This window comes from Aquarana catesbeiana, linkage group LG04 (assembly GCF_042186555.1).
Source record: "Aquarana catesbeiana isolate 2022-GZ linkage group LG04, ASM4218655v1, whole genome shotgun sequence".
Lineage (NCBI taxonomy): Eukaryota > Metazoa > Chordata > Amphibia > Anura > Ranidae > Aquarana > Aquarana catesbeiana.
In genome coordinates, this window is record NC_133327.1 from 234,913,503 (window position 1) to 234,929,775 (window position 16,273).

Sequence of the window (16,273 nt, forward strand, 5' to 3'; positions counted from 1 at the left end):
TGTCCAGCAAGAGCTCTTATGCCGCGTACACACGACCGTTTTTTCCGTCGGAATAAACTCTGAGGTTTTTTCCGACGGAGTTCCGCTGAAACGGTCTTGCCTACACGCGATCACACCAAAGTCCGACCGTCTAGAACGAGGTGACGTACAACGGGACTAGAAAAAGGAAGTTCAATAGCGAGTAGCCAATAGCTGCCGTCTCGTACTTGCTTCAGAGCATGCGTCGTTTTTGGTCCGTCGGAACAGCATACAGACGAGCGGTTTTCCCGATAGGAACAGATTCCGTCAGAAAGATTTAAAACATGTTCTATTTCTAGGTCTGTCAGAATTTTCAAAAAAAAAAAAAAAAGTCCGAAAAAGGCCCACACACGATCAGAATGTCTGATGAAAAGACTCAGTCGGACTTTTCCTGCCAGAAAGTCTGACCTTGGGTACACGGCAGAGAAATAACTTTCTTTTTTGGAAGAAAGACTTTTTCTTGGGATGTATCCAGGATCAGATACAAGTATTATAAGCACAGGTAAAGATGGAGAGCAAATTGATCACCCAGCCAAGAGCCTTGTCTTTTTAACAATTGCTAGAGTTGAATGATGGAAGAATCATTCAGGAGAAAGTCTATAGGGCAAGCAAGGCTTTGTGAAAACCCTGGCTACAAAGGATAGGCCAAAGGGCAGGGGAACAAACTAGAAGTTGTCTGCCACTGTAAAACATAGAAATTGCTGATGAGGAGTAAAAGGAATCTGCAGCTAGAAATCTTGGATGTCCACGGATGCTTTGTGTTCCCCTCATCTCAAAGAAGCAATTACCTTGAGGATTCCATGCAAAACTTTGTAATTTAAAGGAATTTGTTGAGGGATTTTAAGTCCAGGATAAGAGGAACATGACCTTTGGTACCATGAACAGTTTTGAGTAGAATCCCTTGAACCTGTCTGGTGACGGTACTGGTACAATGACTCCCAGGGACAAGAGGCATTTCAGGGCATTCTGCAAAAGTGACGGTCGTACGTTTTTTGGTTGATTTGAAAGAAGGCGGTAAAATTTTGAACTTCATCTTGTACCCTTTTGAAATCACCAACTTAACCCACAGGTCTGTGACCCAGAAATATGTAAACTGTAGGAGAAGTCCCCTCACTCTTAGGTATGAGGGCAGCCCTTCATTGGGAAGAGAGCTTTGGGAATACTTGGTAGCCTTTCTGGGCCAAGCCTTTTGGCTAAAATCTTTGAATTTAGGTTTGGAAGTTGAAGCCCGATTAAAAGCATGCATGCAGGTGATCTGCACATAGAGGAGCTTGGGGCTCCTAAGGTGAGCGGTTTTGGTACTTTTTTTCCCCACCTGTGACCTCTTTGATGAGTTGATCAGTGCTTCACCAAACAGAATATTCCTTGGAATGGCATGTGTGTGAAGTGCCTTTTACAGACAAATTCCGCTGTCCAAGCCATAGAATTTTGCACATATGAATGATGATTAGAGCCATTCTGGATATTTGTCTCATGCAGTGTTGCCAACCTACCATATTAAGATTTACTGACACGACACCCAACATCCGCATACAGGCTGATTTTTTCTGTTAAATCTCCTTGTCGCAACCCACTAACTCCCGAGTGTGTTCTAAGTGTGGAGGCAAGAGGCTCTACTGCAAGAGCATATAATAAAGGGGACAAGGGGCATCCCTGACGTGTGCGCCTAGAGAGAGGGAATGGGTCAGAGATTTTACCATTGACCAAGATCCTGGCGCGCGGATTTTGATATAGGAGTCAGATCCATTTAATAAAATTTGATCCGAAACCAAATCTTGCAAGGCATTCCTAGAGGTAGTCCCACTCAACTGAATTGAACGCCTTTGCGGCGTCGAGAGAGACTATCACCCTTGAACCCATCTTATCATGCTTAGCCTGCATATTCATATGGAGTCTACGCAGATTATATGCCGTGTTTTTAGCTGGCATAAACCCAGTCTGGTCGAATCAGCATAAGGATCACAGTGTTGAGGCGTAGCGCCAGGATCTTGGCCAGAATTTTAATGTCTAATTGAAGAAGAGATATTGGGCGGTATGATTCGGGGAGTTACAGGTTTTTACCGGGTTTGGGTTTTAATACAATATAAGCCTCTCCCATAGAGGAGGGTAGGGATCCGTGAGTAAATATATAAGAGAACAGTTCATGGAGTCTGGGAATAAGTGTCTCCCTATAAGTAGTGTAAAATTCAAGGGGTAGGCCATCAGAGCCCGGCGCCTTGGAGGGTTTGAGGAGGGATATCACTTTTGTGATCTCGTCTACAGTGATAGGGGCGTCTAATAACTCAATTTGGGATTGTGTGAGGGTGGGTAGTTCTATGTTTGCCAAAAAGATCCCTATTTCTTCTGTAGAACTGTCAGTGGCTGAGGAGTATAGGGCTGTGAAGAAGGAGCGGAACTCATCAACTACCTCATCAGGATCTGTCAATAACCTGCCATTAGTAGTACGCAAAGAGACCACCGTAGGGGGTCTGTGATCCAGGTGGGCTAAATAGGCCAAAAGACGGCCCGCTCATTCTCCACATTCATAATGCCTCAGTTTAGAGTAATATATTTTCCGTTCAGCTTTCTCAAAAAGAAGACTATTCACTACCCTTGTTTGGAGCTTTAGTTGGTCAGCAGTAGATGGGGAGGGATCATCAGTAAAAAGTTTCTCTGCCTCAGCTAGAGCCTGTTCAGCCTGTCTAAGTACCTGGGAAGAAGTCTACCGGTATCTAGCTATGCGATGTGACGGAATCATTCGAGCGTGGGATTTAAATGCATACCAAATCACATCGAGTGGTGCAGTATCTTTGTTAGTCTGAAAAAAAAAAATCCCATTCAGTCGCCGCCTCCTCTAATGCGGGGACAACAGTCAGCCAAAAAGGATTTAGTTTCCAGGTGTATTATTGTGTAGGGAGGGAGTGCAGTCGGAGAGTAATCCAATATGGGGCATGGTCAGAAAGAACACGTGGATTAAATCTCACCCTTCCCAGGAAAGGGAGAAGGGTATGGGATAGGAGGATAAGATCTATGCGCGACATTGAATTGTGTGTAGTTGAAAAACATGAAAATACCCTGTCTTGGGGATGTTGGTGTCTCCAGGTGTCTACCAAGTTCAGGTCAGCCAGAAGTCTTCCAAATCTAGTGTATGAGTGGGGGGAGTGGTCGGGAGATATCGTTGAGAGTCTGTCCAGATTGCCATTAACAACATTATTGAAGTCCCCTAGCCAAATCGCAGGGACAGAGGGGAACTGGGACATGAAGGCAATACCTTCAGTGATGACATGAAATTGGAAAGGGGGTGGTGTAATTTATATATATATATATATATATATATATATATATATATATATATATATATATAGCCAGGATTAATAATTCTAGGCCATTTATCTTGGTGTGTAAAAATAAAAATCTGCCCTGGGGGTCAGATCTGAGTGTTAATAGTACGAATCGCACTGTTTTAGCCACCAGTAGTACAATACCTCTGTAGTGCGCAGAATATGGGGCCTGGTATATCCAGCCCAACCATGGTTTCTTAAGTGTCATTTGGAGATGGCCCGTAAGGGGAGTCTCCACCAGTACCATGAGGTCCGCCCTTTGTGTTTTAAGGTAAGTTAAGACTGCATTACATTTAGATACCGCCCTAAGACCTCGCACATTCCATGTAATACATTTTAGATCAACCATAAGGACAGATAATGAATCGTGATTTGTCCAGCAGCTAGGGCTCTGATCCCTGTACCCTGGGTCATCCCAAAATCAAAGGGGATCACACCAGCGACTCCAGGACACAGGGTGAGCCCAGGACACTGCAGTACCCGCCAGATTGGTTCTGACCGTCCAATAGTAGTTGTGCTTCCTTTATATCGTATAGCATCAATAAACTCATTGAAACACCAGTGGCTATCATTCTCATGCATGTAAAATGTAAACTGAACAATAAACCAAAAACTGAAAGAATAAAAAAAAAACAAAAAAACTAAAAACAAACTAAAACGCTAGCCTGTCCGGGTAGGCAATGCACCAAATTTAAATCAAGTGCAGGTTGCTGAAGCCGACCAGGCCAGGGAAACCAGGCTTGTGCCACATGGCAAACGTTGCAATCAAAATATGAAGAGACGGGATCCGTGAGAATTCCCGTCGCTAGTCAGACGATTATTTGCTGCAAAGCGGACAGCAGCAGTAGGAGTGAGACTCCTGGTCTGGGGTCTCCAGGATGGTATAAGCTGGGGGAGATAAAGGATATAACTGTCTGAGTCCACGTATCAGGTGTCATGACGGGCTTTGGCTTGTCACAAAATAGTGAAGTGTGGGGCAGGAACTCACATCTGCTCACAGAGATCATATATATGCCGGGGGGGGGGGGGGTGTGATAAGGAAAGGGGGCCGTGTAATCAACAAGCAAGTTTTTCGACAAGGGGATGAGAGGAGCACAATAGGGGGGGAGGAGATGGGGGAAATTTGCATCATGTTCAAATATAAAGAGAATGTAGATTTCCTGTAAATTCAATAGTTATAGTACCGTGTGTCCCCAGAGTTATCCAGGTAAGCAAGAGCAGGGGCATCAGGCATGCCCTCCGCCAGTTGCTGCTTTATTTTCCAACCAGGCCAGGACAGCCTCTGGTGTGTCAAAAAAACGAGCTCTGTCTTCTCCAACAACACACAGTCTGGCCGGAAAAAGCATAGCATACGAGTAATGGCGACTCCTCAGCTGACACTTGGCTTCCGTGAAATGGGCCCTCTTTTTCTGCACCTCCGCCGAGAAGTCCGGGAACACTTTAATCTCGCTGTTCTTAAAGGGAATATTACCCTTCAGCCTGGTGAGACGCAAAACAGTGTCTCTGTCTCGGAAGTTCAACAGTTTGGCAATGAACGTGCGTGGCAGTGCACCTGGAGGCGGGGGTTTAGCTGCCAGCTTGTGTGCATGCTCGATCACAAAGAATGTAGAAAATTCATTTCTTCCAAATGTGCTGATTAATAAATTCTCCAGAAATGAGGGGGTTCCGGGCCCTCCAAGCCCTCAGGGAGACCCACAAATCGCAGGTTACATCGTCTCAGGCGATTTTCAATGTCATCTTGCTTAGCCAGCACTATATTTAGTTGGTGTTGTAAGTATGAACCTGCAGTGGCGGTATCTCATCCTCCACATGGCTGATGTGGGTCTCCGTTTTTGTGACCCGGTCCCTGAGTTTCTGCAGGTCTTGGCGGATCAGGGAGACATCTATTTTTACCTCCTCTATCTTGCTGGTCAGGGTGCTTTTGCAGTCAGATATATCCTCTAGGACGCGTGCTGTATCCTCTGCAGCTGCGTCTGTGGGGGGAGAAGTGCCGGCGCCATTTTCTACCCCAGCTTCTTTATCCACATGCTTGTATTTGGCCAGCTTTGCGGCCGAGTCAGCGGGCTTTTTTGGTGGCGACATGACCTGAGGGCAGGGGAGTCCAGGTATCCGATGAAGGGTAAGTATTTCAAGTGATTAGCCCCAGGATATTCGGATATCGGGCAAGCGGAGCTCCCATTCAGTGCGTCCTACACCATGCCAATCCAGGCCACGCCCCCACTTTCATGAATTTAAAAAAAACCAAACAGTAAAGTTAGCCCAATTTTTTTGTATAATGTGAAAGATGATGTTACGCCGAGTAAATAGATACCAAACATGTCACGCTTTATAATTGCACGCATTCGTGGAATGGCGACAAACTACGGTACCTAAAAATCTCCATAGGTGACGCCTTATATTTTTTTTTATGGTTACCAGGTTAGAGTTACAGAGGAGGTCTAGGGCTAGAATTATTGCTTTCTCTCTGACGATCGCGGCGATACCTCACATGTGTGATTTGAACACTGTTTACATTTGCGGGCATGACTTCTGTATGCGTTTTCTTTGCTGCGCGAGCTCGTGGGGACTGGGGCGCTTTAAAAAAAAATATTTTTTTCTTATTTATTTTATTTTTAATTGTGTGTTTTTTTTTATCACTTTTATTGCTGTCACAAGGAATGTAAACATCCCTTGTGACAGTAATAGGTGGTGTCAGATACTCTTTATGGAGGGATCGGGGGTCTGAAAGACCCCCGATCCCTCCTTTGCACTTCACAGTATTCAGATCGCCGAAAACAGCGATTCTGAATACTGTGTATTCATTTAAAAACCAGCGTCATTGGCAGCCGAGTAAACGGGAAGTGACGTCATGACGTCGCTTCCGCGTTTACAATTAGAAGACTGGAACGAAGCCATACACGGCTTTGTTCCAGACTGTCAGCAGCAACCGGAGGCAGCGGATCATCGATCGGGCCTCCCGGTGGATCGGAAGGCCCGGTAAGAGCGGCGGGACGTCCCCTCCCGCTCCTCCGGTATAACAGCCGAGCGGCTTTTAGCCGCATCGGTTGTTATACATGGATAGCCGATCGCCCGCTATACAGCATGGTACCAGGATGATGCCTGCAGCTGCGGGCATCATCCCGGTATATCCCCAGAAAGCCGAGTATGCACATCTGCGTACGCTCGGCGGGAAGGGGTTAACTTAAATTAAAATGTTAGGTGACTTCAGATCCAAGAGTGACTGAAAGCCCCATTTGACTTCAGGAACAGTGAACAGGTTGGAGTAGAAACCATAGCAAAATGGAGGTCTGTTAGCCTTTGTGAAGACACAGGCAGGTTGGAGTACGTGAAGCAGGCTGGAGACAGAGAGCTCTAGCATGTAGCTTCTAGCCACACCATGTCTTTTACCCATCCATATGGGGTGCATTCAGTCAAAGTGTCCATAAAAGCCAAAAGAGTTCCCCCTAACTTTGGAAAGCGGTAGTATCCCTTCATTCCAAAGGAGGATTTCTGAAGATTTGGAGGTCCAGGATCTGCGATTGCCGATTGCTCCTGGACTTTGGCCTGGACTTTAAGGCCTGAGAAAAACAAAATGAACTCTTCTTGGCTTCAGATGCAGTTTTGCTTATTTGAGGCTCAAGTTTGCTGGGACAAAAAGAGTACCATAAACATATTTTAACTGTATATTTTGCCAACTGTTGGCAGGCCAATTTGAATTCAGGTATACTAGGGAACTTCTATTTTTTTGAAGCATTCAGATCCATGATGCCCATGTATAAGATTACCTGTTTAAACATAGCCATTACCTAAACTGATATATCTTACCAGTGTGTCCTGGCAGCTCTCTGCTCACTCGCACATTGCCTTCTCTTGTCTTCAGGTTGTAAATGGAACAGATGTTGTCTAGACCTCCACAAGCTACGTAATTTCCAGATGGAGCATAAGCACAAGTCATTACCCATGAGGACCGCAAAGGAATAGCATGCATCTACAGGTACAAAAAGTAAAAAAAACAACATTAAAATCTTTAAATCTCAACATCCAAAAAGGACATTACACTGCTTGATTTTGCAGGGCCAATGTTTAATACCTTTTATACGTGCATAAAAGGGCCAAACCGAACCCTCCAATTTCCACAGAACTTTTGACCACAGGGCTCTGGTATCTGACTATAATGTTCAAAGTTTGCAAGGCCAGACAGTTCACAGGGCAGCAACTGTCAGAAATGAAATTACCTGACTAAATAAAAAAAGGAAACGAAAAGGTGGGACTTTATATGAAACATGCACTCCAGGAGATAACATCATAATAACCATGAATATGGCAAGTACCAATTGAGGTTATGTGATGCTTCCATGCAACGTGTTTTTGGTTCTGTTGTATTCTGGGTACTTGCCATATTCATGGTTATTATCTCCTGGAGTGCATGTTTCATATAAAGTCCCACCTTTTCGTTTCCTTTTTTTGTTCAAATTGTTAGGGATGGAGACGCTTGGCTCTACCCACCTAGCGCCTCATGCAAAGTCCCACTCTGTTGCTCTGGTTTCAAATATGTATTCATATAAGGGATGGAAACATGCACCCCTACCTTTTTATATTATTTAAATGTTGGTACTCCCCATTGCCATCAACAATCCAGGTGTCTATTTATGTTAAAGCATCAATTATTTTTATATTGCCAACTTCGAAATTTACATCAGTATAGGTTTGAGGAGGTCCACTACATTATGTTACCGTATAATACTGTTACCTACAATGTGTGTTCCCTGCCATACTTCCTATGTGTATTCTACTGGGTCGGGAGGAGAGCTGGTTTGGCCAATTGGCTGTCTTGCTCAGTTTCCGGGAGCTGCGATGCGGGCGCACACCCAATTGAGCATCAACGTCACGCTTCCAGCGCCAACGCGCTCTGCATCACTTACCATGAGGTCGGCGCGCCGCCGCTGTTGATTCCATCCGGCTTCCTACACGAGGCGACTACCGTCTGATAGTGGGCAGCTGATGCTGCTCAGCTGTCTGGCGCTGTCGCCTCCCATTGGCTGCCTACGTGGCGTTGGTGGACACCCACCATCACACCAGAGTATTTATACTCCCTCCAGTTCAATTCCAGTCCCCGCACGGTGGTCATCCCCATGGTATCCAGGCACTTCCAGATTAACATTGCCCACACTCTCTCTTTTTAGGTAATTTTTATGGTTTTCCCCATATCTCTCTTTCTTTTCTCCTCTGTGTGATATCACTGATTTATTCTGCCATTTTTCCCGTCTTCTCACTGACACCTGCACACATATTTTCCCTATCACTCCCTTAATACATATCCCCACGGTCTCTATATATATCTACCCCTTTTTTTTTTTATAGATGACCACCCCGTGGATCACACATATTTTGACACTCATGAGGATGCATCCCTGGGGACTGTTACTTGATACTGGATTTCCACCGCTGTGTTCTGGGCCAGTCCACCTCAGCTCCCGGGGGCTGATGTTCCTTCGGTCGGCCCCCAGCCCTCCATGCCTACACCCAAACTCATAGGATTACCTGTAAGTAGTTTTTAGAATCGGGCTATACCCCCCCCCTTTTTTCTCGTCCTTCCTCCTCCTCTACACAGATCTACCATTTAGGCTCTTTTAATATATATGTTTTTTAATATCTATAGACACCTACCGCATACCTGCTCCTGAAGAGTGGCAGTCGCCACGAAACGCGTTGAGCCAATAGATGCCCCCGTATCTACACTATATTACTATCATCTTACTACCGTCCCTATACTAATTGGACTGTACCAACAAATTCTAGCTACAACTATTTACTATGGAGATACACTTCAGTGAATCTGGCTATCTACAGTATGTATTAACATGAACCAACCATGTTGTTCTACTATGGGAGTGTGAGCCAATTGTTGCCCCATATGTCTAAAATTGCATTATTAATTTATTTTACACATCAACTGGATTTTGCTCACCTACCCAGTTTATAATGAACTATCATAGAGACCTGTAAAAGGGTGTACTTACAGGCCCAAAAATACACCACTCAGCGCCAAGGGCCCTAGCAGTACCAGAGCAGTAATGAATGTGAAACAAACAGGGAACAAAATAAATAAGTAAAATGACACTGAAATATTAAGTGACAAAAAGTCTCAAATAAGACTAAGCAGAGAAGCAGCCGTTTAAAATTGCAAAGACATCATCATAAATCGTGACATACCAAAATCAGCAAAGTGATCATAGTAACACACTAAAAACAGCGCTAGTGTTGAGCTAAACGGATAATGTGGCCAACTACACATGCAGAAAAAGTCCTTCAAGAGAGAAGAGCAGTAAAAATGATGGTTCAGATAGTGTTCATAGGTGATCAAAAGTAGAAAAGTTCAGCGTGCACCTTCCACCGATCCATCCACTTCCACCCTGTGAGAACACACTCCCCTCAGGGGGTTAAACTCACCAGAGCCTAGTAATAGTAAGCATCCAAGAAAAGGTCAATCCAAGCCACCAGCCACTGTCTGCTACCCTCCAGAGGAATCCAAGATGGTCAAGGCTCATATATCACCAAACAACAAAAGATAAAGCGCACATAGCGTAATCCTGTTTATTATATATATAGCCCTTCACATCACACAAAGATCCCCCCTTCAAACATTATACGTACATTATAAAAGCAATCAAAAGAGCATATCACAAGGCCCTCTGTTGAAGTCAGGATATGACGAAACGCGTCAGGGCGTGGCCTACACGACGCCGGAAGTGACGATTGCGCTCCACCACAGTCTGTACTGCAACCAGGAAGTCAGAAATTGGTGCCTGGAAAGCGGAACCGGCTGGAGTCGATTACGGTGAAGTGCTGTGTCTAAATGCTTCCTTGTGATATGCTCTTTTGATTGCTTTTATAATGTACGTATAATGTTTGAAGGGGGGATCTTTGTGTGATGTGAAGGGCTATATATATAAAATAAACAGGATTACGCTATGTGCGCTTTATCTTTTGTTGTTTGGTGATATGTGAGCCTTGACCATCTTGGATTCCTCTGGAGGGTAGCAGACAGTGGCTGGTGGCTTGGATTGACCTTTTCTTGGATGCTTACTATTACTAGGCTCTGGTGAGTTTAACCCCCTGAGGGGAGTGTGTTCTCACAGGGTGGAAGTGGATGGATCGGTGGAAGGTGCACGCTGAACTTTTCTACTTTTGATCACCTATGAACACTATCTGAACCATCATTTTTACTGCTCTTCTCTCTTGAAGGACTTTTTCTGCATGTGTAGTTGGCCACATTATCCGTTTAGCTCAACACTAGCGCTGTTTTTAGTGTGTTACTATGATCACTTTGCTGATTTTGGTATGTCACGATTTATGATGATATCATAGAGACCTGTCTTTTATGGAATTGCTTTTTACAGTATGTACAATATGAACTAATCATGTCATTAACTGTATTTTTGCTATATCTTATGTATAATTTAAGACCTGTCTCGTTATGAATTAAGGTTTTTTTAATATTATTATGAACCATGTCATTATTATTTTTACTTTTGTTACAATTTATACATCAATAAATTATATAATGCCAATTGAGGTTATGTGATGCTTCCATGCAACGTGTTTTTGGTTCTGTTGTATTCTGGGTACTTTCCATATTCATGGTTATTATGTTGTTATCTCCTGGAGTGCATGTTTCATATAAAGTCCCACCTTTTCGTTTCCTTTTTTTGTTCAAATTGTTAGGGATGGAGACGCTTGGCTCTACCCACCTAGCGCCTCATGCAAAGTCCCACTCTGTTGCTCTGGTTTCAAATACCTGACTAAATAGTTAGAGAAGCACACTCATAACAGTACTGTGTAAATTTTGCACCAACTACAACTGGCAGCATTTTTTAAATGGTAAGACGTAAGAGCCAGCTGCACCAGATGCTTTCATAGTGGAAGCAGCTGCAATATATGCTGAAGTTATAAAAAAATAAATAATAAAAAAAAAGTTACAAAATAATTGGTGGTGATGACCAATTGTATGCATTCTCATTTACAAAATTAGCTGCCCCAACTATATATAGGCAAGTAAAAACTGCATCATTGTTCGCTACACACAATCATTCTACTCAATCATCTAAAAGTTTGTAAAGCAACCATTAAAATATAATTTTCAAATCTAGCAAGTACTTTACCTTATTTGTTGTATAGCTGTCCCAGATAATTAATTTTCCATCTTGAGATGCACTGACTAATAGCCTAAAGACAAAAGGCAACATATTTTAAAAAAACAAATCTAAAAAATATAAACATTGAATTAGAATTAAAAAGGGGATACAGGGGAGTTTCAGTAATTTGAAAGTAGAAAAATAAAAATGAACTATATAGGAAATATCAGTTGTTCATCAAAATCACGTCAGCTCAACTGAGAAGCATCATCATACATCCCGCAACAGGCATTTTAAAGGCGCATGTTATCTGTAGTTCTACTTTCAGACAGAAAACTACTAAACAGTTAAATGTTACCCGGTAAACTTCATATACGGCTTATTTTGGAAAACATCATCAGTTCATATGATAAAAAGACTGTTAAGGCCCCTTTCACACTAGTGGACCAATCAGGTTCCCCTCTCAGTTTTCAGGCAGACCTGATCATACCACCCACTGTTCTCTATGGGGAGGCAGATGTAAACTGATGTGTGTCCTTTTAGACCCCTCCTGCTTATGATCCCATCTGCCAAAAACAGACAGATGGGGATCCGTTCCCCATCCTGCTGGCGGATCAGACAACAGTTGGATGGAAATGGACAGGCAGGCCATTTCCATCCGACCGCCCATAGAGAACAGTGGGTTGTGGCTGCTCCACTGACCTGTCATCCGCCTGCTCAGAGTGCAGATTCCCGCTGTGCAGGCGGAATTGCTTGACAGAGTCCGCCCCGTGTGAAAGGGGACTTACCATGTCAGCAAAAAGGAAATGGTAGGGATCTGCTTTTTAATAGTTACCACAGATATAAAGAAATACATGCTGTAAGTGTGTCTAGTAAATCCAGAGAGTAAATGTTTACAAGTTACTGTACGGTTAGACAAGATGGGATCCAATGCAATTAGAATAAAATAGTGTTCTGTAGCACTGCTCTTCTAATGGCAGGATTATGAATGCATAGCCTGACAATCACTGTCATATGTATGCAGTATACATCTTGCTGTCCAAGTATATTTTAAGATGATAAAATATGAAATCAGAGATAATTCTTGTAATTTCCTATGGAAATATATGCAAGAGTAAAAATCAACAAGCTTTCTGTGAGAAACTGTTTAAGAAAATCAAACTGAAATTTTGTGATCCCCATCAAGAGACCCATCCATTAAATCAAACTATTGCACAACCATATATGAATTTGATTTAAAGTGCTAATAAACCCTAGTTTTTTTTATATTACAAGTTTCTTATAAATTATGTATAAGCAAGAAGCCTAACCTTTTGTTGTGAAGCCATGGCTTTATAGTATTTTTTTTTGGCTGCCTCTTGTCAACTTCTGGCAGTCTCCTTTGCAAGTGCCCCCTGACTGTGCTGATCCGATGGGAGCATCTGTGCGTGCATGCTCTCAGGCATAGGACTACATCCTAGTGTCCTAACTCTGCCTATGCCTGCACGCACTGGTATCCCAATATTAATGAACACTGCAGACCCACCTCTGCACTGCCTCCCTGCAAAGGCCCAGTCTTCATTACAACAGAAGCCCCACCTATGTACCTCCTCCTGTGCATTGACTGACAGCTCTGGTTGTATCGGAAGCACAGACGAGGTGGGGAAAAGGTGCACCTAGGGAATGGGTGCGCCTGAGAGGGGGGTGCGGAAAGCTTGATTTCTTCAGCTGACGGGGTATGCAATTGCCATCAGTTCAGCTTGATTACAAGTGTATGGGGAGTGCATGCATTTCACCCCAAGGGCTGCTGGGGCATGTAGTCTCGAAAGCAGGGTGATGTCATACTAGGGAGCACAGTCCACAGCCAGAAGTGCGAGTTTAGAAAAAAAAAAAAAAAGATAGAAGAGGATGCAGACTAACAGACTAAACAGTACAGAATATACAATGTTTAGAAGTTTACAGCATCTTTCAACCCCTTCACGCCACTTCCTGGCAGCTCTATAAAGCTGAACTACAGTCCCAAATATTTACCTTTTCTTCAACGGTCCAACTTTCCTTTCCGGCATCTTCTACACAGCTTTTTCTGAGTGTCAGGCTGAAGCTGTTTAAATTGGCCAGTGGATGACGTTACTCCAGCACATACACAGGAGTTCAGCCATCCCAGCACACAGGATCTGTGCCAGAATATAAACTGAGCTGCACATGCACAGCTCAGTGTACATCCTAAAGACTGAGAGCAGGCAGGTAGGTTTTGTTTTATAATATTGCAGAAGAGACCTTGTATGTTTTTTTTTTTTTATGAAATTAAAAAAGGTCAGCCTGCTTGAAGTTTTAAAAGAGGAGATTTTAGTTCCTGCTTAAAGTGGTCCTTGAAGCAGTAGTAAACTGCTGCAAAAAATAAAAAAAAACAAAAAAAAAATAAAAACACACTTTCCCCTGCAAAATATAATAATAGCTCAATATGAATTATGTACCTTAAAATGTAAGCCCTCTAGCGGCGGGCTGTCACCGCTGAGAGGGCTTCTATCTTCTCCCGGCCTTCCTTCCAGGTTCGTGAACTCTGGCTGTGCGAATGGCCGAAGCCGCAACGATGTCACTCCCGTGCATGCTCACGGAAGTCCTTGGTTACAGTAGCGTGCTATGGAGATCCGGCACTGTATGTCAATTTTTCAGAGCGCATGCGTCGGTGACATCACTAGCTGCATCCAGGGTGAATATTTCCTAAACGGTGCATGTTTAGGAGATATTCATTTTACCTACAGGTAAGCCTTATTACAGGCTTACCTGTAGGTAAAAATCACAAAGCAGACTTTACTGCTTTAATGCTTGGGAGGCAGCGCAGCTTCACTATCAGGTGACTGCTGTTATTGGCTCACAACCGTCACATGTCTAGGAAATGGTCTCACTGGTTCCAATCAGAGCCGTCTGTGGCAGCTTGGTAAGAGAGTGGTGGGAGCGCATTCACAGCACACAATCTCATGCTGCCATAGAAGCATAAGTGGGATTGCTGGTCGTGAAAACATACTCTTTGCCAACACATATATACTTTATGCAGTTAGCAATGGGTTAAACAAGCATCCTTCAAACAAGAAAACAGCACTAAAGCAGCTTCAAAAAAAAAAAAAAAAAAACACACATACCTTGAGTCTGAACCCCAGTGCATGGCATAAATTTTAGCTAAGTGACCTCGCAATGTGCGTCGAGTTCGCATCTGGATCCGACCTACAGAGTCCAAACTGGTCGTGATCTAAAAAGAGCAATGTCCAGTGTTAGGGGATAAAACATTTAAAGAACTCACACACATTAATAAAACACTGCAATTTTTCTATGTACCTGAACAAGAGTTGTGTCGCTGCATGCCTTCCTGGCATCCTAACAGAGAGAAAAAAAAAAAAGAGCAGGATCTATGATTATGCTTATGAGTTGTTAATGGACATAATTTGCTTATCCAAAAGGCATAATGCTGCCAAACATAAGGACCATGCAAACAGATGAGTCGCCTACCATCTCAATAGTCAAATATTTAATATAAATATAAGGCACTGACATTTTCATTGTTTTTAATTACCCTTTGAACTACACAGAGCAAAGCATCAATATTATTTAGGAGAAATACACTCCGAAAAACCATCACCAAAAAGATCATTTGGCATGTCAATTTTAACTAAGGTCCTCTTACACTTGTGCACTATTATTGCATATTAATAGTTTCATTTTTTGCAGTGCAGTTTTCATGAATCTTCTGTGTTTTCTAGAAGAGGATATTGTGTGTGAAGGTCTAATCATATCTGTCAGCTGGCTGATAGTTTTTATTGGTAAATTCTTCTGACATTTTAAATTGGCGATCTAGTCTTCAGCAAACTGCAGCAACACGGCAGCGGAGGTAATATCTGACACCTAATACCAAGCCCTTCGACCCAAAGCTTCCCCTTTGTAAATCCCAAGCCCACTTCCCTTTTATACGCTTTGTCCACTGTTGGCACAGTGTTGCAACACACCCAGCCAAATACTTACTCTTATTTGATTCCGCAGCTGCTCCGCTTCTTGCCGTAACTGCTCCAACTCACTCATTTTGATGATGTGCAAAAACTACACACCTTGGCCACCAACTGCAAGAACGGGTCTAAAAGAGAAAAGAAAAACAGCATTTTGAAAACGATGACACTTATTTTAAGAAGACATATATATTATTAATCTATCAGTAATGGTTGCAAGGCAAAGACAGATTTGACCACAGGCCTGCACAACATTGCTAAACACTGGTCTAAAGAATGCCAGAACTTTATTTTTTTTTTTGCAAAGACAGGACCACACACGGCGCCGGAGGGAGAAGAGGACAGCGCAGTGCAGCCTTTTCATCTGCACATAGATTTAAGGAGCATTTACCCTTGCAGTGCAAAGACACTGCAGCCAATACTAGGCACATTTTAACAACAGAGCTATGCTTCTATTATGCTATTTGTCCGGTTTATAAACGATACTTTGTGTCTATTCACAAAAACGCAGCGACTGGTGTGCAGTGAGATGCAGCAGGACAATTGCAAGGCTTTTTTTTTTTTTTAACTAACTTTAATGAATGTTACACATACATTTTCTATTGGCGGTGCGAGGAAGTAGATTGCCTTGCACTGAGTTGTATTGACAAGTATGACCTGCTGTACTTATTTTTCAGCACACACCACAACACAGTGGTGTGGCATGTAGGAGACAAGGCATTTTGTCTTGTTTTTTGGTGAGATAGCAGTGGTATAGCTGCCCAACAGTCCCTCCACACCTAGCGTGAATGGACCCTAAAACTTATTTAGATGAAGGCAGTCCCATTCATGTCAAATTGAAAACAGC

At 43.1% G+C, this 16,273-nt stretch overlaps 1 protein-coding gene across 7 annotated transcripts in view; it reads right to left on the reverse strand.

The window, feature by feature from the left end:
* Nucleotides 1-16,273, reverse strand: part of GNB4 (G protein subunit beta 4) — a 169,469-nt gene that overhangs the window by 30,236 nt on the left and 122,960 nt on the right. For all 7 annotated transcript variants that reach the window (XM_073626263.1, XM_073626260.1, XM_073626265.1 and 4 more), the window contains 5 exons: nt 15,446-15,554; nt 14,765-14,803; nt 14,572-14,678; nt 11,480-11,543; nt 7,143-7,305 (listed from right to left, as the gene is read on the reverse strand). In XM_073626263.1, coding sequence (XP_073482364.1) covers nt 7,143-7,305; nt 11,480-11,543; nt 14,572-14,678; nt 14,765-14,803; nt 15,446-15,502 — 430 coding nt within the window. In that variant the 5' untranslated portion in view covers nt 15,503-15,554. The remainder of the gene's footprint in view (nt 1-7,142; nt 7,306-11,479; nt 11,544-14,571; nt 14,679-14,764; nt 14,804-15,445; nt 15,555-16,273) is intronic.